The sequence below is a fragment of the Dendroctonus ponderosae genome, unplaced genomic scaffold (assembly GCF_020466585.1).
Source record: "Dendroctonus ponderosae isolate FM_Combo_2020 unplaced genomic scaffold, Dpon_F_20191213v2 Dpon_F_20191213_1, whole genome shotgun sequence".
NCBI classification, from domain to species: domain Eukaryota; kingdom Metazoa; phylum Arthropoda; class Insecta; order Coleoptera; family Curculionidae; genus Dendroctonus; species Dendroctonus ponderosae.
The window spans coordinates 3,922,494-3,945,694 of NW_026017110.1; the positions used below are offsets into that span (position 1 = coordinate 3,922,494).

Below are 23,201 nucleotides of genomic sequence, written 5' to 3' on the forward strand. Positions count from 1 at the left end.
CCAAGTTGAATTTTGATGGAAACAAGAAGTAAATCAAAGAAGGAAGACCCTGCAATGGAGAACCCCAGTTTGATTGCACTGCTCATGCAGATGAGTGAAAAAATGGACAAAATGAATGACAACAACAAAGAAATGCTGGATGAAATGGCCGACAGTAAGAAAGTGATGAACGAAATGAGAGATAAAATGGACGAAAACGCTAAGAAATTTGAAGACCTGAAAACAACCGTTGAAGGCCAACTAAAGAACATCGGGGAAGTGACTGATGATTTGGAACACACTGAAATCGTGGACATTTCTGCAGTGGTGGAAAAGCCAGAAGATGAAAATCCAGTCGTTCAAGAGCCGAAAGTTGATCGAGAAGATGGTATTGTCGAGATCACGAATGAACAAGTTGCTCAGGAGCATTTAGACGAAATTCCGGTGGAGCCCGAAGTGGCTAATTCTGATCAGAAACTGTCCTTAGATGGGGAAATAACTGATTCACTTGTCTCTGAAGGAGATGATGTGGCTAAAACTGATAACTCTTGTGAAAACTTACTAGGTATTATACTATCAAAAGTAACTGTTTCACCAGAGGAAAACTCTCAAGTGGCGAAAGAAGTCTACTCTGTGGAAGAGACATTAACAGCGGCGAAAGTGAAGGAAGTGGTAAAGACGGAAAGTATAGCAATTTCGGAATCACAGGACGAACATGCTGAAGAACTCCCATCATACAAGATGATTACGGACGAAGCGATTATTGTGAAGACTGAAGAATTGTCGGTTGCTGATAAAACTAAAAATGCGCAAAATCTGCTTGAATTAGCGAAAACTAAACCCGAAATAATGCTCAGAAAGAAAACTGTGGAACCGGACTTAGAAAAAGTAGTTTGTTTGAATGAAGAATCATCTGATTCTGAGTGCAATGGGCCAACTAGCGATGAACCCGTACATGATTTGCCAGCATTAGATGAAGGCGCCAATTTAATTAACATCGCTACTGAAGTTGAGCAATTTTCCGACCCGGAATTGCCGATAGAAGAAAATGCGCCAGCGGAAGCTCAGCCTGATGTAGAATCCATAAACGCTGCATCGAATTTGGAGACTCTTTTAGCAGGGGCGTCATTACAGAACGAATCTGTTATTGACACCACCAGAGAGCACCGACGGTTAAGCGAAAATTAAATTAGGGAAATGGAAGACATCAGAATGGCGGTTGCAAGCATTACTGATAACTCTCAAGCCACTTACGATAGTTTCATGGTGGAAAATGTGATGACTATGGATAACAGTGCTCCAAACGAGCAAGATGTGCAACATATCTCTAATTTGCCGGCAGAATTCATTGCTGAGGACACTAATATTGAAGAAATTGTGGGAAATGACAAAACCGGCGAAGATGCTGCATGTGCAACCGCAGTGGTTGACAGCAATACCTCGTTACAACAGAGCACTGTAAAACTTGAGGAAATCGCAGAAAACAATACTCCCATCGCTTCTACTGCCACTCCGGTTAATAGAGGCGAGCCAGACCCAAGTACAATGGATGATAATTCTCAGGCCTATGAAGATAACATTCCAGAAGGATCCAGTAATGCCACAGAACTTGGCAAGAACAATCAGGAAGTTTCATCTGCAGGGGCTGCAAAGGATGTTATAGAAGAAGAAACGCCTTTGTTGGCAAGCATTGAGGAATCTTGTGTGGCTTCGTCCACCTCCAAATCACCGAATTCGGCAGTTGAAATACCTGAAGGTCCTCAGGCAAAATCAGTACAATATTAACGCATAAACCGAATAAAAAGGTAAATTCATGATATTTTGACAAAAAAATCATGTCGAAAAATTTAGACGTGATACAAAAAATCAGCGCATCAAAATCTTTATATTTATGTCATAATTTTTTGAAGGAGGATTTTGTTGCAGACCCGTGTTACTGCTACCTAACATCCGACCAAATAACCGGTCAGTTTTAAACGCTTTTTACAGCCAACGCGGTACGCGATAGTAAAGAAACTGCATTGATTAAACGACTATTGTAGATTCCCTTATTGCAATGACATTAATAGCTAGACGAAGCTAGTCGTTCATACATCCCAATCTGTTTTTGAGCAACATTGATTTTGCATCCCTTAATGTCTATGATCCCGAAGTTGCATTAGTAGCCAATTACAGGCTGAGATACGAGTAGTAGCTTCGGAGCTCTTAGAAAGTTATTACATCTTCTAATCTTGGAACTTTAGTTCAATACTACTTACCATGTTTAATTTGCAACGTAAAATTCGCATTGAGATCCCACAGCTTTTTCAGATTCCTGTTGTCGTGAGCCAACAGGGATTTATTGGCGAACAAATTCATTCCTCCAATTTCACGCAGGTTTGGCAGGAATTGCAGATCGTTGATCACATCGCATCTGGATATTTTCAAATAGTCTCTAATGTACCGTACGGATTTTAAGGAGGTAAACAGATCATCACGGTCATAATTATTCTTAAGCGATAGGATTGAAAGCGATCCATTAATGTGCGTACATCCTCGCATGTCCTCGATGGTCAGACTATTGACCAACTCGGCACCTTCGCATGATTTGTAACATTCATTGAAACATGGTACGCAGTTTTGCAAGGTTTCGTTGAATTCCGTTTCTTCGGGACAGGTGTTGCGACATTCACCTTTGTAGATGAACCAAACGCCTTGATTTGCACCCGGACTGTTGTTGCGGATGTTGCGGCTATGGCACTCTTTTTCCGATATACATTTGCCTAAGATTTGTAAAATATATCTGGAACAAAGAGAATTACAAGTAAATAACAAAAAATATCAATGTCTGTGCTTGAACAATAGCCAGAAATTTTCAGAGAAATAATATGGATTAGTGAAATTATTTGCTGTCGTTTCAATTCTCATCTGTTGGATTTGCAAGAACATTAAAAACCCGGTTGTAGTTGCAACTAAAACTATCCAGAGTTAAGATTCCCAGGAAAATGGGTAGAAAAATGTTCAATCTGAGAGCTGAACAAAAACGAACAAACTTTCACTCAGAGGGATTAATAAGCATCATTGTTTTCGTTTTACCCCATAATAAAAACAAAGATATTCCAGAACACACTAGATATGTTTTAATGGCATTATGGCTCAAATCTAAGTCCTGTCCTGGGAAACGTTATGGAAGCCAAAACGCTTAAAACACATTTTACAATAGGTCGTAAATATTTTATTGCTCATTTCAGTTGTGCATCCAAGGTTATAGAAAATTTCCCACTATTTGATGGTGTAGTAGTGCGATTCGCTACCAATATAGTTTTCAATAAAACCCGCAATTTAAGTTACTTCCCAATTGCTTTTCCAATATTTCTGAAACGAACGAGGACTTGCCACTCTAAAACAACGATTTCGGACCGCTACAGGGGATTATTAACGTTCCTTCCGGCAAATCTGAGGATTTCACAACAGGTTTTGATCAGATCGACTGTTGTCCCAATGAAATTTTTATTGGGTGTCACGTTTTCAGTTTATTATATTGCTTTAAGTTTTGGCAAAGGAAACACGAATTACAAGAGACAGTTTATTTTTGAACGCCTTAATAAGCTTTATTTTTGTATGTTTGCTAAACAGTGAAGTAGAAGTTTCAAATAATACAAGGTTTCAAAAAAATTGGAGATTATTCAAAAGTTGTTTGATCCTACAGTTAATAGTTCCCGAGGTACAGGTCAAAGTCGAAATGAAATTTTCGTTGTTTTTCAACCAACAAACCATTTGTTGGTGGCTTCGAAAAACCACCAACAAATGTTGGCATTTTCTAGACCGAGGAATCGAAATTAAATAAAGTCAGAGGAGATCAGCTTGAAGAAATATTAGGAAATAATTATGTTCGAAGACTTTAATGAGTCTAAAAAGTAGTTTAAAATATTTGTTATCCTCTCTAGATAAATACATATTGTATGGTACGTTCTGTTTATTGCAAATTTGAGTAGAATATTTCTTGTTTTTAGAGATCCAATTTGAGTTTCATTCACAAGCAATGGATAATTTCATTTCGTAGACCTGAAGCAGCAAAAATAGCAAAACTTTGACATCCAGTACCTCGAAATCTTTCAACTTTCGGCTAAGACAAATTTGCCTAAAACCCTGTATTGCTTGACCATTGATAAATAACGCAAATAAATTGACTTTGCCTAATAGAATATGAATAAATAACCACAAATAGATACAGTTCGTAAACATCGAAACAAGGAGCTTGAAAATGTATCAAACATTTTTATATGAGCCTCAAAGAAGATAAAAGAGAACATTTTTTACACGACCCCAGAAGGAAAAAATCCATTGTTGTGTCGTTTCCCCAATGTCTATTCACCCTTCTGGTTATTTCGCATCAAGCAAGGTCGTTTGAATTGATGCTCCGAATACGTCTGGCTTTTCTCGTTGCTGTTTATTGCCCGTTTTAAAACGAAATAACTCACGTATTCTTGTGGATATCTTACGTCTGACCTGAAGAGAGCACTAAATCGGCATAAAAGTTCGTAATAAAGTTGGTTCGAAAATGAAAGATTAAGATTTGATAGTATAATCTTGCAAAGAGTAAAAGGTATCTAATAAAGTGGCAATTATTTTCAGACATCTGTTCGTTTTCTACACACGTTTTCTAAAGGTTTTACGAGCTGCGTAAGACTCATTTTGGCAAACTTCGGGTTTCTAGGAATATTTCCAAAAGTAGTCAAACGTTTTCAAATTTTAAAACACCTTTTTACTACGCATCTCTTACGTTTTACCAGATCCCAAAGCAAACACCTGTAATTTGATATAAAACAAAATACAGGGTGATTCACAACCTTATGGACACAGAGCAGGGTTGGTTGCAATCTGAAATATGGTAAAAATCATCTAATAGTCATCAATGAAAGGAATGTATTTATAAATATTAAATGAAAGATTTAAAAAAGGACACACCAGCTTAAGAAGTGGTCATAAGGTACAAAGGACGAAAATAATAAATAGTGATTAAAGTCATGATGTAATCGACAAAATAAATTAATTCATTACGTAATTTATTCAGTAGGTTACAAACAGTTGATTGCATTTTGGCTAAAAGTCTGGAGGCGCAGCTTAAAGATAGTTAACACACACAAACAAAAAACAATAAGCTTGAAAAACTGTTATTTGCGAATTGGGTCCAAAAATTATATTTTTTAACTTTGTACTCGTAACAAAGTTATACAGGGTGATTCATTACAGACACAGAGCAGAGGCGTGTAGAGGACCTCAAAACAAGTCGAGTTTCAATTTCAGTTTTTTCCTCAGGCCCATGGTTAACGAGATACAAGGTGTTAACGTTTCCAAAAAAATCTGGTATTTTCTCTTTAGCTCCTACAGTTTATGAGATATTTTGCTTACATTTTTAACGTAGGCTAATGGTTAGACACTTTATCCGTATGTAAGGCGACTGGTTGTGAAAATCTACAGGGTGTTCTTTTTTCTAGAGGCATACCCTCTTTTATCCCCCCGAACTTTTTTGCGGTGTGCCAATGACTTCGACCGAACGAATTGTTGAATTTGTTGTTCAATTTAAGAATTTTCAGATATCTTGCAGTGTTTTCGTAATTGTCTTCGTTTTCGAGTTATTTGCACAAATATAAGTCCATGTAGGGTTCTTGGGTGATTTTCCATGAATTTTGCGTCCTATTGTTAGCATTTTTTGGCGAAAGAAATTAATTTCGTAATAAATTGAAATATTCGTTACATTATTGTGCATTTTTGGATTATCTTACAGGCCATCAACCTCAACTATTGTAAATTAAATTAAAGTACAAAAATTATAAATTTTAAAATAGAAAATAGAAAATCACCCAGAAACCCTACATGAACTTATATTTGTGCAAATAACTCGAAAACGAAGACAGATACGAAAAAACTGCAAGAGATCAGAAAATTCTTAAATCGAACAGCAAATAGAAAAATGTGTTCGGCCCGAGTCATTGGCGCACCACAAAAAATGTCGGGGGGTAAAAGGGGGTATGCCTCTAGAAAAAAAAACACCCTGTAGATTGTCAGACCCAGTCGCCTTACCTACGGGTAAAGGGTCTAAACATTAGCCTACGTTAAAAATTTGAGCAACATATCTCATAAACTGTAAGAGTTGAAGAGAAAATACCCAATTTTTTTTTAAACTTTACCACCCTCTATCTCGTTAACCGTGGGTCGGAGAAAAAAAACATAAATGGAAACTAGATTTGTTTTGAAGTTTTCTACACGCCCCTGCTCTCGTGTCCATAAGGTGACTCACCCTGTATAACTTTGTTACGAGCACAAAGTTACAAAATATAATTATTGGTCCCAATTCCCAAATAACAACTTTTCAAGCTTATTGTTTTCGTTGAACTAACCTTAAGCTGCGCCTCCAAACTTTTATCCAAAATGCAATCAACGTTTTGTAACCTACTGAATAAACGACGTCGTTAAAGCATTCTAAACTATTGATGTTGTGGTTTATTGTATTATTTTTTCATGTTAATTACTTAATGAATTCATTTATTTTGTCGACTACATCATGACTTTAATCAGTATTTATTATTTTTGTCCTTTGCAACTTAATATGTTCATGAATAAATTCCTTTCATTCATGACTATAAGATGATTTTTACCATATTTAAGACTGAAACCACTCGAGTATCTTTTACCAATTATAATATATCTTGAATCAATCATTAGAAATTTCCGTAAAAACCTTTTCCCATTATATGATTAATTTAATTGAATTTTCTTGGGTTGATTTCTTGGACGTGTCGCACTAATGATGCACTTAGTAGCGTGGCTCATGGACTTAAAATAATTCTACAGATAAAACAAAGTGACTGACGGAAACTACACTGAGAGGAGGTTTTCCTATTCCATTTTGACATGCTAGAAGGAAATTAGGGCGAATCCAATGACTGCATTTATAAATTGAACACATGTCTAAATTCTTAGTGTTTCTAAAGGAGCTTGAAGCTGGAACTGTTTAATCCAGAGTGGTAATAGGCAAAGTGGGCTTTACACAATATGGAAAAATGAAAACAATAGATCAGGTGAACACTTACCTATTTTCCGGACACTCGGCTACACATACTCCGTCATTATCGAAGTTTTTGCAGACTTCGCAATGCTCATTTGAGGCGGGTTTGGTACAACCCAAACACTCTGCATGGCAGTCATCACTGAAAATCTGACATGTGTCTTGGTTCCAACAGTAACCTGGAAGAAGTAGGCAGAGGTTAATAAGCAGGCTATACTAATGTGGACAGTTTCAATGTTAAAAATTAAAGTTTTCTTGTGAAAATGTGCAGTTGATCAAACAGAATAGATGTAGTTTCTTCAACTGTTACTTCGCACGAAGTTCGTTCAAAAGTTGAATGTTTAACAATCGACCATAAACTGAAATTCACTAAACACACACGAAACATCAGAACAGAAATGATAAAAAGAACAAAACACTTTCGATCACTAACATACAAGAACAAAGGAATTAGTACAAATATCGCGACAAAAATATACAAAGCGATCTGCAGACCCCTCTTGGACTACGGACATATACTCATGGCCAACGGAACAGAAAGGACAAAACGGTACGTACAAACAACAGAACAAATTGCACTAAGACTAATAACACGAATAAGACCCAAAACCGACTGCACAACCCTTCCAACCAACTACTATACGAACGCTCAAACATGACAAAAATTTCGGAAAGACTAATACACTTACAGACAAAATGGACAAACAACCCCCACAACTGGACCATACTGAATCCCCTTTGCCTAACAAGACAGACAAAACCCTCCCGCTTTCGTACCCCTACAGATACTTTACGAGAACATCTACAAACGCAATTGAACTAACGACTAAGACCTGTTTGTTCTGTAAGCCAAGAATTTTTTAAAACTTTTTTGTATCGCTGATTAATTTATACGAGTGTTAGGAATAGGAATTAATTTTAGAATAAGCTAGGCTAAGACACATATGTACTAAACAAGGACAGAAAGACCGATTGGGTCGGTATCTTTTTTCTGTAGGAAATAAAGATTATTTATATATATTTATATATATCAACTGTTTAAATGGTTTTTGATCACGTGCAAATCTACATATATATCAAGGATTTTATTTTTATTTTAAACGGATTGCCTGACGGACCTTTCCGTCTTCTGAACCTCGCCGGATATCAAATGTTTCAAGGTTTCAAAAAGATCCAGTATGTAGAATTTGGGGTAACTAATAAGAGTCATGGTTAACTGATCCTCAATTCTGTTCATGTCAACCAATAAAAAAGTAACAAAGAAGCCTGCTAGTGAAATTACGTCTGTCTGCTGCGTGCTGTCTTCCCTCGTTGTTCCAATTTAAGTCAACGCTTAATTCAGTTTTAAAACGCTTCTAAATTCGGTCCAGTTTTTCATTTGCTTGAACAAAGTCCGAGCTTTGCTTTCCTGCCAATAAAATTTTCAATTTGAAGTGACTTAAATGTTAAGTAATTTGGACCCCCTTTACTCCACAGAGAGTCAAATAAAAATTCGTGTTTTATCACGAAAGTTTTGCAAAACCAAAGCAAAACTGATTCCTTAAAACACCGGGTTTCCTAAAAATTGTTTCCTGATTACGATGCTATTCAACGTCGTTTATTTCGGGCTCACTTAATGAGACTTTCTCAGCGTCTAATCTTAGGCTCCATACGAAACAGGAATTAATTACGCGACACAAATCAACAAAACCAATTGCCACATTGCGCACAACAGATTTTGAGAAATGAGGCCATATAAAAATACTTCAAACCGGTTAGAAGGCGTATAGGAGCTACAGATCTGGCACTTTGAAAAATAACAAAATGTGTATCATGCACAGTGGAATTGTGAATACTCCTTAGTTTTCTAATGTTCGTTAAATAATTGATGTTCAATCCTGCTTTAGTATTAGATTCAAAGGTCGTTGCAATTAATACAGAAATTAATTAAATTGCGGTTGATGCTTTGCACGCTGGTTTTTAAAACCTCAGAAGCTTATTAACATTTTAATGAAATAATTAGGAGTCATTTAACGATTAATAAAGCACTCATTCTGGAAGTCATTATAATCCAATAATATCCATATCATAATTTGAAATTTACTCACCACCGCATTCTTGGGCACACGGAAGACAGTCATTTCTGTAAAGCTGAATGTGGGCTAAACTATTTGGTCCGATTGCGTTCCATTTAATGGTGTCCGCATAGCATAATTTGGGAGTTTTCCCAACTTTAACGTACCCTCTGGCTATGTAAGTCAGTTTACTCGTACCAATCTGAAACGAAAGAAACTATGGTTAGTTGTGCATTGAAAACAATGATAATGTCTCTATTAATTAGATTTTGCAATCCCATTAACTGACCATCACAACTGCCAGATTTAAGTCCGATAGACTATTCTTTTGTGGCTATTGTGGTTAGTTGCTTTTCAGCTAACGTTTTTAAGGAAGAGTGTGGCAAAGAGATAATAACCAATTTTTCAGCTTTTTTGCTCTCTAAATACGGAACTTTTGAAAATGGTATGCGTGTCTAGTGCGGCTTCACTTGTCGATGAAAAACTTGGTGAAAAATTGCGGAAATTTTTTAGTTAAATAAGACTTTCCCACTTGTAAGTGCCAGGTCTCTATTAATTGGTCTAAAAATCAGGGTTTGAGATTTTCCAGTTTTCAACTTAGGATTTGTTGAAAATAAAGTTTCACTAGGCTTGTGTCTATTGGCCGATTCTTCAGACGAAATTGCGAAATGACTGAATCTTTCAGAGCTTTTAGATCTGAATATTCTCTATTAAACGGGATAAAAGGCACATTTTCAGCTTCTTTGTTTCCATAATCAAGATTTTTTGAAAATGGAATGTCCCATGCGCTTGTGTCTAATTGCAGCTTGGCTTGTAGATGTGTGAAAAAACGCGAACATTTTTTGTGAAAAAAGTTAACTGAGACTTTCCTACATTAACGTAGCAAGTTATCTCTATTAAGTAGTCTAAAAATTTGGGTTTGAGTTTTTGCAGTTTACGACTCAGGATTTTTTTGAAATAAAGTTTTCCTTCTGCTTGTATCTAATTGAAGATTTAGTTTTAACTCGAGAGGAATTAGAAACAGTGATTCAAAATTCCATTTATAGTCAGTGTTTTTTTTTTGACTCAATCAAATTGTTGGAATCGCCAATTTTCAAATAACTTGTTTGTCTGTGGTGTTAGCCACATAACTCTGGATCAGACAAAATAAACTTAAAAATACAGCAAAATTCAAGGAATTTTTAACTCGAAATCTAAAATCATACCATAAAATTGTAAAAATTGTTAATTCAACAAATACCGGGTGTTTTCAACAAAAACTGGGCTTATGTAGGGAGTTCAGGCAAAATTATAAAAATGTTATTCTGCGAAAAAACTGAGATGTTTGCGAAAAACGAAATTAGAAATTCCGTTTGCAAATGGCTTTAGAACGGCATTAAAAGTGCACTTAAAACAAATCCAGAGATATAAAGTCCATTTTTCAACCACCCTGGAGGCTTACAGTTGCTCTTATTGCAACTATGTAGCCTTTATAGCGTGAAACTACAAAGTATTACTAAAACCATAAAAATCCGAATTACAACTTGAAAGTTGCCAGTCTGAGTACTATTCTCGCTTAAACGATATTTCCAAACAAGATCGAACTTTTGCCTTGAAAATTCGCCTGCATGGTTGAGCAAGTCTATTTCCATCCGAAACTATACGTTGGCTATTTGCCTCCATTTCCTTTCGATTTTATTGGTGCGCTTTTGCCTAATTGCAGTGGTTAAAAAATTGTTGCAATATGCATCAGCGCAACGACCGACCATTGTTTGCTAAAATTGTTTGCTCTTTCATATGGAAACTTATGTGTTTGCTGGTAGGTAACAATGCAAAAATTGGTGATGTAATTGATAAAAAGCAGGTGGTCATTAAACCGATAAACACGTTAGTTTCAAAGTCAACGCCAATTACCTCGCAATGTAATAAGCATGTTCAGTTGTAGAAAATCGTTAGTGCATAAATCATATTATTTGGTAGTTACACAGCAATCGATGGCATTTGAGGGTAATAGTCCATCAGAATATTTGCGTTTTGCACTTCGGCCTGATGACCCTTTAAGAATGAAGTGACGGTCTTTTTCGTTTTTCTTCATTGTATGAATCTTCGGCAAGCAAAAATTATTATGAATTTGTTCTAATGCGAAATGGGCACCTTATGTACGGCCGTAAAACCGGAATATATTATATTATATGTATATATTTGTATTTAAAAGAAACCTCTGTTTGTCTTGTCATTATTTAATGCTTTTTAACCATTATCAAATAATTACCACAGCATTTAAAATTTTCAAAAATAAAACGTCTATTTATAGATTGTATGCAGGTAAACGTAAACGACTTGTTTTTCTCATTTAACATTATTTCCATCTCCAACCGAAATTCCAGTGAAGAGCACAAAGAGGCCCGGAATACGACAAGTCTATTACACTTGAACCGTTCTCAGTTTTCGGGAGATTTATTTCAAGCAATATTCGTGTTTTTTAGGAAATTCCCGATGGAATTTTAGAATTTGTAAAATACCTACAAAGCTCTGTTAATGCCAAATTATTTGCAAATATTGCAGACTTGAAATGACCTCTTGACAAACAACCTCCACTTGTTCTTCGGGGCGAAAAGCTATACGAGCGCTTCAAGCTTCAAATTTCCAGAAAAGAACAAATCATCTTGACGCTTTCTAATTTTTTAGTTTTTAATCTAAGGACAATAGACCGACAAATTTCAGCGCAATAAGATTTAAATTGTTCTCTTATTTTAAAAGTTCATAATCTGAATTTTTACCGAAAACCATCCATTTCTTTAAAGAAAATCTATTTAAAGCAGCCGCCCCAGTCCAGAAACTTAGTGTTACATTTTTAGGGCAGTTCTGCCCTTAATTTGCACGGAATTGTTTATTTCAACCTTAAACGGTATCAACATCATGTGAATAAATACCGCTCTCTGTATATCAATCAAATTTAAATGGAATTGCAAATAATTTTTATTTGCGCAAACCATCACCTGATGCAACTTTTTCGACCAGATTAGTCATTTACTATTTCAAATTTTAATTAATATTTAATAAATTCCAAATGCCCACAAAGAGAATGTTGCTCAACCAAGTTACATTGCAGATTATGAGAATGTTAATAAGTTTTTTTTCGCACTTAATACCGGGCAAAGACCAAAACTAGAAGCAAAAAAAATCGCCAAAGCCGATTTACAGCAGTTTTGGACGGCGATTTTGTTTCCTCGTCAGTTTAATTAGTTTAGCAATTGGGTGCACAAAAAAATTAAATAGAAATGTCTAGCTTAAGCAGTCAGTTTCAACATTTAAATTAAAGCTCCTTAAAAGTAGAAAAAACCAATGATTTTGACCACCGAGATTATTTAATGTGTAGGAAGCAATTGACCAGAAACGAGCAAAACCAGAGGGTCAACAAGTTTTAACCAAAACTTTCTTCCTCCAAAACCAAAGGAATTGATAACTTCACTAAAGAATTTAAAAAACAAACAAAAGTCCTAAAGATTTTTGAAAGACTATTAGCAGCTTTTGAATATTTTCCTTCTAGTGAGTGTATGAGTAAGAATATGTGAGATGAGTGAATTTATTGATCGCATAAACACGCAAGATGTTATTCAAAACAGGCAGTGAACAGGTCCAGCTGACATAATTAAGTAAAAAAAAAAAATTGTGACGTCCTTGGACTGTTTCCAGCAAATCGCGCGACTGACTCAACTTTAAATAGCTAAAACTATTGGAAATAGACAATGATCTATTTACCTTAAACGATCGAATTGAATCAATGTTAAATTCGAATGGGAACAATAGAACAACGTGTTTTATTAAAGAAAACATAATAAAATTACATTTTTATCGCAACATTGTATGGGACCAAGAGAATTTTCACAAGCATTTTTCATTGTTTTAATTTTTAATGTATTTTTGGAAAGCGGCTTAGTCGCTCAGACGGTCTATAAAAAATTATTTGAGTTTGTCCTATTTTTTCGCGGACAATTCATTAAAATGGCACGCAGATTTTTAGCCGCATTTTAAAAACAGATTTCGGTTTTTTGCAAGCACATTACTTGATGCTGATATTTTATTACTTTTTAAGAGAAAATAATAATCGAAAAACAAAAATGTTTATAAAACGATGCACTTAAAAGAACATTGCCGCATTTCGTTTTTAGGTAAGCCAGTATAATATAAGTTACAAATTGCAAAAAACCTATTGAAATAGGTTCACTAGAATAAAAGAATAGAGCCATAAAAAATATATACAGTTAAACAGCCGATGAAAAATCTAAATTACTCAGAAGACATTGGGCGATGAAACCCTATAGGTATTTATGTTTATGTGTGTCTGAGCTACCCGATATTGCCCGCAAACCGACTTAAACTTTGACCAAGAAAACATGACACTATTCAAACACCCTGTACAATATGTTTATAACATTTTTTTGCCAGTATTACAACTTGAAAATGTGTCCAATAATATAGTAATTGGCTCACATCGAATCACCAACTACGAAAATATTCACAGTCAACAGTAAGGAAATATTTAGACAACGAAGTCTACATTTTAATATACCGGATATTTTCTCACCGCTCTCGAGTTTTTACATTCGAAACTTTAGCTGTAAAATAAAGGGCAAAACAAACAGGAAAACTCACGAACAAACAGGTCAAGTTTCCACAAATACAGTCAAATTTTAGCCTGATGAAAAACAAGCTGCATTTATTATTTCAATCTGGCTAATGTTGATATTTTCACTCCAAATATCTATTTCCGGCCAGACAAATTTGCTAAAGTTGAACTTAGTTGTTTTCGCAATAATTAACGATAATTCCCGAATTGTATGGCTTCAAACCGTAAGCCATTACCTAAATCTAAATAATGCAATTGGGTTTTACCCAAAGAAGATTAATGACTGCTCAAGCTGAGACGGGTTATTTGAGGAACCATTATTTCGCAAATTACCTATCAAAAGTGATTGTTTATGTTTATCTATTATTAAATTAGCGATCTTTCGAAGTAATTACATGCAAATTACTTGTTTAAATCACGTACATAGTTTCAAAGTACCAAATGCAATGATATAATAATTAATCACGAATTCCTGGCGGATCGAAACATGTCGAGAACTATTCCAGCAGCTGAAAGTTATTCAATTATTTAGGCCTTTTGAAATGGTAGAGAATTTTGATGAGCGTCACGAACTCTGTCACAGTTCCGACCCGATAAAACAGAAAAGTTGCGTAAAAAACCCATAAAAAAAAACGTTTCCAGTCGGGGTTATCCTATAAAAGTAACCAGCTCTAGAGACCTGAATACTAAAAAAATTAAAGTTTCTTGATTAAATCAGACGAAATTATAGTGTCTTACCAGCAAGAAATTACCTTTGACGAAGCAGATGTTTTTTACTTTGCCAGAACAGCGAAGAACTCGATTGAGATCTTAAAATACATATTCAGAAAACTGAACTGAAACTAAAGAAAAACGAGAGTTTGCACTTAGACAAGACAAACAAAAACAGGCAAACATGCAGAAATTAATGACTTTTCAAATGATGGAGGTCAATAAAAATTGAATTAAAATCCAACAGAACATTTTGAAAGACAATTTTATAACAATCAAGTAGTGGAAAAACGAAAACTTTCCGAAGTGAAGAAGTAGAAAAACGCAGTGTTTGTGCTATTGAACTTCGACACTAATCTTAAATGTTTACTGCAATTTCGATGTAACCGGCAACACCCCTATTTGCGGATTTCGAGGAACGACGTTACGGCGCGCAGAATCCGGTTGGCCCCACTCTACCCCCACCAACGATTCCCAGGCATAGAATAGTATAAATACAGCAGTAGCACCTGCTAAAAAAACAGCCATCAATGAGACACAAGAAATGAAACTTCTACTATCTATTCGGAAACCGAAGCTATTCCAATCGTGCATCGTTTATAAGATCGATATGCAATTTTTCATTTTGTATTAGGCACGTTAATAATGTATTCATTCAACACTAAATGGATTTACGTGCTCCAAATTAGCTAAAAGAAAGCTAGACAACCGAGATATTTTAGGGGAAATTTCGAGCTTATATTACTAGATATTACTAGAATTGTTCTCAATTGTAAAATACAAAACGACAAATCAATAACACAAAGTCAATAGGTACAAGAACAAATGTTTAATTTTATTTTGGTCATTTATCTTGATGAGATAATCCCCATGGACATAAACATCCATTTATAAACTTATAACCTGATACCCTTGGTGTATATCAGCTATCGGAAACAATCACTTTCAACGCAACGAGATATCCGAGAATTGATAAATGCACAGTTCCAAAACACATATGGATTGGACTCCATCTACTAAATAAAAGCACCTAGCCATGATTTGCTGGCAAACCCTCACGATATTATGTGAAACCCGAGTAGTTTTATCGATGGCGTTTTAAAAGTTTAAAAACTGAGAAAATAACCAAGAGAGTTCTACTATGGAGTTTCGATTAGACTTTGTGATTTTTCGATGCAAGTCGACGATATTTCCCGAATTGCCATTCGACCGTCTTTCAAAATCGCTATAGATAATCCCGGTTTGAGAACTAGATTAGACACGATGGATGCAAGGAGCGGAAAATCCATCAGGGCATTAATGCCCAGATCCTGAATGAATGAAGTGGGCGTATCAGTTTCCAGTTTGAACAGTTTATTACCTAAAGCTTTGTGTTCGAACTTCAAAGCGCCAACTTGGAGTGCATTTAATCTGTATGCCATATTCATCACTTACTTCATTTAAGACGCTTGTTGTTTACGAAATTCTCCACGTGCAATGTGTAATCAAAACGCGATTTCAGTTTATTTACTTCTCCTATCAGCAATAATAACAGTGTTTTTGGGGAAACATTTTAGTAATTGCTCTAATTGATATGTTTTTCAATATGAGCAATAGATATGGAGATCGTTAGATTGAAAAACCGTCAAGTGAGTTGAGGGATTATTTCGCTAGTCGACGAAGTGTTAAGTTTATTTTATTAGAGGATAGTTAACATACTCTTATAAAGCGGTGGTTGGCCCTATTCGGATCGAGGTGATTTTTTGTTTGCAATTGTGAAACATTTATAATTTTATAACTGCCTGTTATTATAGCAACTGTAATCGTCAAGAACCGTGCATAAGGATTAAAATTGTTTTCACTATACTTTCAATTTTTAGCGTCCAAATAGTAATAAAATAACACATGCGGACTCCGAATTCGTGAAAAACAAATCATGTTTGAAATTGCTGTTGGAAATTTCGCAAATATTGGCGCAACCATTTAGCAAAACAGCAACACTGAGAAGTTCGCAAATCATTACCTCATATTGCTTCCAATTCGAAATCACCAAATCCAAGTAAACATGTTTTTTTTGTGGATTTAAAATAGTTTTCGCACGCAACTCGCTCAATGTTAATTTAAACTTTGTAAAACAAATCAAAAGTGAAATGAATCGAAAATCCCGAACCCAGTAAATATGGGTGTCAGAAAAGCGGATTTGTTGGAGCGAATTTGCATTTTCCAATAAAGTGTAGCAAATAAAAACACGACATTTTAGTTCTTTAAGCCGTATTGAAGTTGTGCACAGTACGCGTCTATTTCTGTCGCGTTATTTGAAACCCGGATATGAAAGTTAAATGTAATGCTGATTAATTTATTATTCTGTCCATGTTCATTAACATCTTCTAACCATGATCGTCGGCGATTTTCTAGCATCCGGATTAAATTTGTTAAGCCATGGGCGATAATGAGTCTTGCGAATTGTGATCTACTTTCCGAGGCCAAAGTCATAAGAGGATTATTTAGCTTGGAAAGTGTCACGAACAAAAGTGGAAAATTTTCCATGATATCGTGTTGCCGCCAATCAGCAAACAGATTTAAGCAGTACGTAGATTTGAGCTCGAACGTGCTCAACCCAATTGAAAATAGATCAAGTACTGTTATTGTTTGTCAAATAAATTGTTGTAGTGGCAAAAGCAAAACCAAAACTATTGCAAACGTTCGAAATTAATTATGCTTTCGATAGGACTTCACTGTCATAGAAATAACACAGTTGAGTAGCAATTGCTATTATAACTAAAATCAAATCATGAATGCTCCACATATTGTTTTTTTACATGTGAAAATGATCAATTCTTCCAGTATTCCAAAGTCAGTTTGTTATGGAAAAACGAGTTATAGTCAGTCACTGTATGCGATTGAGGATTTTTGATGCCGCGCTGATGAAATTTCTGATGAGGCGGAATGGATAAAGGAAAGCTTAAGGCACCGATGATTGTATAAGGAAGCAACAAAATCCGGCAATCTTTCACCAAGCTGAATTTAATACAGGATAAATTGGACTGAAGCTGATAAGAAGAAGGAATATAGGAAAAGTAGAAAAACATTTTCACAGCCACCATTTGGAAGCTGATCGCCATTAAAGTATGCAGCTGGTTTAAATGGTCGAATAAATGTTGGAAAATATGCAAGAAGGGAATACATAAATGAAAAATAACACTCGAGGAAACAACTCGCGACTTCCTAATGCGACAGTTGACATATACAGGGTGGCCATTTTCTGAATCTTTGTATGAGTAGTTTTAAAAATTTAGTAGTAAATTTAGGTACCCGACTTGGTTCCTGAAATATCCTGAACAGACAAGAAATCAACACTTTTTTAATTATCACTTATTACGTAAACTGCTTATCTTAGAAAAAAGTTAAAACTGCCCTTAGTACAACTTTTTGCGTTGAATTCAATAAACTACCACTCGTTATAATAGTCAACTTGATTTACGAGATAAAAAATAACCTTATGGTTTTTTAAATGGTAATCATAGTTGGCTGTGGGCCTTTTAAAATCCTTATTTTTTTTTTAAGATTTTTCACTGTTTAGTTTGCTTAACGCATTGACAGGAGATCTTGAAGTCATTAAATAAAACCACTCCTCACAGGCTTCAATAAACCAAGCTGTTGTTAAATACTCTGGTTTAATCTGTTCAGGTATTCTGTTTGATATTGTTAAGGGTCGGCCCTTAAAAGTAACAAAATTCAGACTTAATTAACTGAAAAATACACCAGCTTACAGACCAATAATATTTTATTTCCAACTATCAATTAATATTTTATCGCTGGCACACCAGACCAACTGTTCAGTGTGATTAATTCATTATGCGAACAGAAATATAATAGTGTTCAAAGGTCGGCACTTAATGGCAAGATTGTTATAACTCATTTTCGGGATTTTTGATTAGTGCTCGGAATTTTAAAAAATCTGAAAATCGAATACTCGTTTAGTGGTTTATTCAAATAGTAAAATTATTCGAATACTCGAATATTTGAATACTCCAGTATTCGAATATTAGAATATTCGAGTATTCGAGTATTCAACAAATATTAGAGTATTCAACTAGTGAATAAATTGTAAGTACATGATTTCAATGTGATGATCAAAAACCATGTATCCTTTATAAAGATACAATCCTCTATATATTTATACCTTATACAGGATTTTTCAAAGCCACCCCCTCTTAATTACCAAATGGCATCATAGCATGTGTGGCACATCGAATTTCTTTATGCCGCACTTTTATGCGAATACACAAAATAAATAATTAAACACATTCCTTATGAAATAAGGAAATGCTTGTAGAATATGAATAATTTATTTTATAAAAGTATACAAAGTGCATATAAAGATATTTGCACCTTGTGAGTTTCATAATGTTGGTGTATTCGAGTTTTCTATTATTCGAGTATTCGAGTATTCGAATATTCGAATAATCGAATATTTGAGCTCTGACGAGACATAATTATTCGCTTTTTGAATATTCGAATACTCGAATACTCAAGGTACTAGAATTATTCGAGTTTGATTCCGAGCCCTAGTTTTGATATCTGGAAATTTCTCCAAGATATTGAAGAAGTTATCACTAAATCAACCTTATTGTTCATAAGCAATCAACAACTTTTCTTTTCCAGTTCTTAGGGACCATTCTGAGCGAGCTTCGGCGTATTAAAGAAAGATGAAAGCCCCTAACATCACTTAGTAAAAGTTAAATAGCAAACTATTAATCTTCCTTTAAGGTATACTTTGAATTATCTATTACATAAATACTTGAACATTTCCAACCTACTGTTTAATATGTTACATGTTCCAGGCTAATCGGTCAGTAATTACAGGAAAGAAAGGTGATAATTAAGAGTCATTAATTACGCACAAATCTAAAAAGCCAAGCACTTTTTTAACCAACAATTATACGAATTTTTTATTTGACATCTGTAATTACACAATTTTTAGATGTGTTTATACTTTTCTACTAAATCTGCTGCTGGATGCACCAATATTCAATTGGATAAAACGCCTTTATTCACTTCGGTACTTATTAAATTAGAAATACTTCTAAAAGCTTCTTTACGATCTTAACTCTTCCAAATCATTATTATTTGGAATAGTTGGTCTTCTTTTTGACACATTTGCATCAAAAACTCCTCCAGCCACAACTCTTTTAATCGATCTAGCAAAACTGAGTTATTAAAAAGTGCAACTGCTTAACAAAAGTCAAGAGAGTCTTTCTAGAGCATAATAACATATATAATAAATAAATCCACAAAAATGTTGTTCTTCCTCTTGACACTTTCTTAACTAGGAATAATAGGTAGAAAATAATTAATATTTGTGTGTTTGCAACAGAGCGATAGTCAGATTTTGCAGCTGAAAAAACTGCTGAGAATATTAAACGGAATAAACCGACATGAAATAAAAAACCGAACTGACCACTATAATTGCAGGTAAACTGCAAATAAATAAAAACTGCACTCGCATACGCAAACACATTATTCTATTAAGTTTTAATCAGACGTTTGCAAACGTTGCAAGCGCTCCATACCAAATTATCCTATAAGAATGGATCTGAAACACGGATGCAGCTGAATATTAATCATCTTTTAAATCATCAGCGGGTTTCAGTACTAATTAGTTTTAAAGCTCAATACCAAATTTGTTGTGAAACTCCAAACACATTTAATGCGAATATTCCGGACGCGCCAATATTCCATAGCTTCTAGAAATATGGAGTATTTGTCGACGTTACTTTGCTTGGAATATTTGGACTTTGCTGGTAATCTATTTGGATTAATAATTTGTAATCAAGGCACAAGTTGGAACTGAAGTAATATAGTTCTGTAGGCGTGAATAATCGTCGAAATGGTGTTGAAAGTCAGGATTAAAAGGCAAGAGATTAAGGAATTTGTATCAAATGTAAGGAAAGACAAAGTAAAAACTTTCAAATCCTTAGGTATGTTCATTTCAAAAATTTGTGCATTTGCTTTAATCTTTAATTGCTCTTATATCGGTCAAGAAATTATCTCCGAACCTTTTGCCTTAAGCCTTTAAGCTGTTCGAATGAGCATCTACGCGTCACAATGATACATTGAAAAGTTCGTAATCAGACTCATATACAGCCCACAGTAAGACTTTTTTACTTTCAAAAATCGTTATGCTTACAAATTTTAAAACAAATTATAAAAGCCCAGTTAAAATCTACTTTTAAAGCAAATCAATATTCCTACTAGTTTCACGCCCGAAGGGTTTCGGATTTCATTATTTCGTTATTTATTTATGTTCTCTTGACTGAGACTGACTGTCTTTCGTTTGAACTGACTGTTTCTCGACTTGAAAGCGACTTGCACAAATGATAAAATCTAAAATTGACCGAAAGAAATGACTCAAGGCAAATCAATTAATATAACTTGCCTTCCAATCATTCGCACATGGAGCTCAAATGGACTTTATTAGGCTTGTTCCAAACTTTCAAACAAACCAAAAAAAAGACTCAAGTGGCTGAAAGAAATAAATAGAGCGTGATCCATTTATAGAATGCACACAGAAGTAACGAACATTTATGTAGAAAGTTTAATTACATTTTTATGGGTATCAATCGACCGTGACCCCATGTGTTCCACAACTGGATAAAACTTATACAATTAAATGAACTTTCTGGCTTTGCTACTTGAAAAATGTAAGTACAGACTTACATATACGGGGTGATTCAAAATTGGCGTCATTTGGCGTGTTTTAGGAGTACAGAAAAAATAGTATAAAAAACAATTGTTGTTAATAACTGCTAAATTTGCAAAAATCTATATTAGAAAAACGGCAACAATGTTTTTCAAGGTAATCTGCTTAATTAACATTACGTAAATACCTGTTGCTTCGGAATTATTTAAAACTCCAGTAACCATGGATAAATAGAGAAAGTGGCAATAAGATAGACAAGGATAAACGGTAAATTCAACAGGAATCGTTGAATAACGGAACCTATTTCGAAACTCATAATCTCGAATTATTAATTTGTTTAAAAATTACAAAAGCATACATTTGAGCCTGTTACTCCAAACAAGTGCCTGTGTAATCACCTTATTATGCACTCTTCTCGAGTAGCTTCTCGTATTCGGTTAACTAACTCCTGCTCAATTTATACCGGTGTTCAGTAATCCATTGGTTTAAAGTGATCTTACATACGTGGTAGGAATGTAGCCGGTATTTATTTGGTGCTTTGGAAAGTGTCAGTGCTTGTGCAATGTTCTGAGGGCCCCTGAAAGGCTTTTCTGCAATTATGTCCAATACTTGTTCCTCTGTGTCTGGAACCTGAACTTCAATTGTCGTCCACTATCTTCCTGAAACCACTTTCCTCGCCCTTTGTTGGCGTGAGTTCTTCCAGCTTCTACTATGTTACTGTAGCATTTCCCTTGAACTAATCGTATATCCGCAAATTCGTGAAAGGAAATTCAAAGTAAGTCACAGTTTGACAAATTATTGTTATTATTGACAACAGATATCCACCTGCAACTATCTGTTAATGACAAAAAACATCATTGCCGCTTTGACTTTTCATTAAAAAATTGTAGAAGAGAACTTCTTTAATATAAAAAATGATCGTAATTTGAAGCAAAGATCGTAATTTTTCTTTTTAAATGCTTAAGTATTCCAATATGCTTCCAATTAAACAAGAAACACTTTCAAAATAATGCTTATCAACAAAGTTGAAATTCGATTTTCAACTGTTAATATCATCTAGAAATTATCGAAAAAAAATTTTAATATTTTTCTCGTACCTTCCAAGTGAGCCCCTATTACCCCTTAAAAGAAATGACGCCAATTTTGAATCACCCTGTAGAGAGTGACTTAAAAATCAGTGCAATAGTTTAATAACCACATTTTACAGCTTGTTTCACGGTAAGTTTTTAGCTTATAGATCCTAGTTAATTACATATTTGCCTTAAATTTAAAAGGGTCATTCTCCTTTTACTACCCTAAGCTTGCCTTTGGTGGGCCCCTGAAGTCTAACGCCAGACTTTCGTGAAAAATCCGTGTTCAATTTAGAAACATTTTACCCTCTTTCATTTTTTTCGTGTAGGTATGCCACCGTTTTCGCGTTTTTTGAAAAGGTACCAAAAAAAACTATTTTTTTTCTACGATTTTAACGATCTAGTAATGCTTCTCTTCCTTTAAAAAATAAGAACGAAATATATCGAACATAAGACATTCTACGGCACGATTCTGAAGAATCTGCAGTTGCAGAATTAGAAGCATTTTAGGAACCGTCGATTTCCCAAAAAATCTGAATAAACTTTAAATGAAAGGCTGAGAAAATACAAATTGTTGAATAGAACGATGCGATCGCATCCTCACTCTCATTACGTAATAATACTCGGAGGAATGAGTGAGTGGGTATTTATACTTATTTTCGCTTCGAAAACATAACTGAATATTAGAATTCAATAACATGTTTGAAGATCCAAATATTCATTTAGCTAACAACTGAACTCACAGTAAAATTCTTGCCTACAATGAAGAAAAATGCAATGTTTGTTTCCTCAAACACGCTAATAAAATGCAAATGTCACTAAAGGAGATACGGGTTTAAATAACAAAAGCTTATTGTAAGCATTTCGTATTAGTCGAGACAAACGAATAGGCAAAAATCACGTTCAAGATACTTTGACCTGACCTATTGCAGACTGCATTATCAGCAGTAGATCATCAGCGTGCAGTTGCAACATTCACAACAAAATGTATTCAAAGAAAAAGAGAAGAAAGAAAAAGATAAGTTTGTAGAGGCGGTTTGGAGAAATT

General features: G+C 34.7%; 1 protein-coding gene across 2 annotated transcripts in view; it reads right to left on the bottom strand.

Moving 5' to 3' along the window:
* Positions 1-23,201, bottom strand: part of LOC109534559 (insulin receptor) — an 82,243-nt gene that overhangs the window by 19,219 nt on the left and 39,823 nt on the right. For both annotated transcript variants that reach the window (XM_048670069.1, XM_048670068.1), the window contains exons 2-4: positions 9,115-9,283; positions 7,053-7,206; positions 2,238-2,761 (exon numbers count right to left, since the gene is read on the bottom strand). In XM_048670069.1, the coding sequence (XP_048526026.1) occupies positions 2,238-2,761; positions 7,053-7,206; positions 9,115-9,283 (847 nt within the window). The remainder of the gene's footprint in view (positions 1-2,237; positions 2,762-7,052; positions 7,207-9,114; positions 9,284-23,201) is intronic.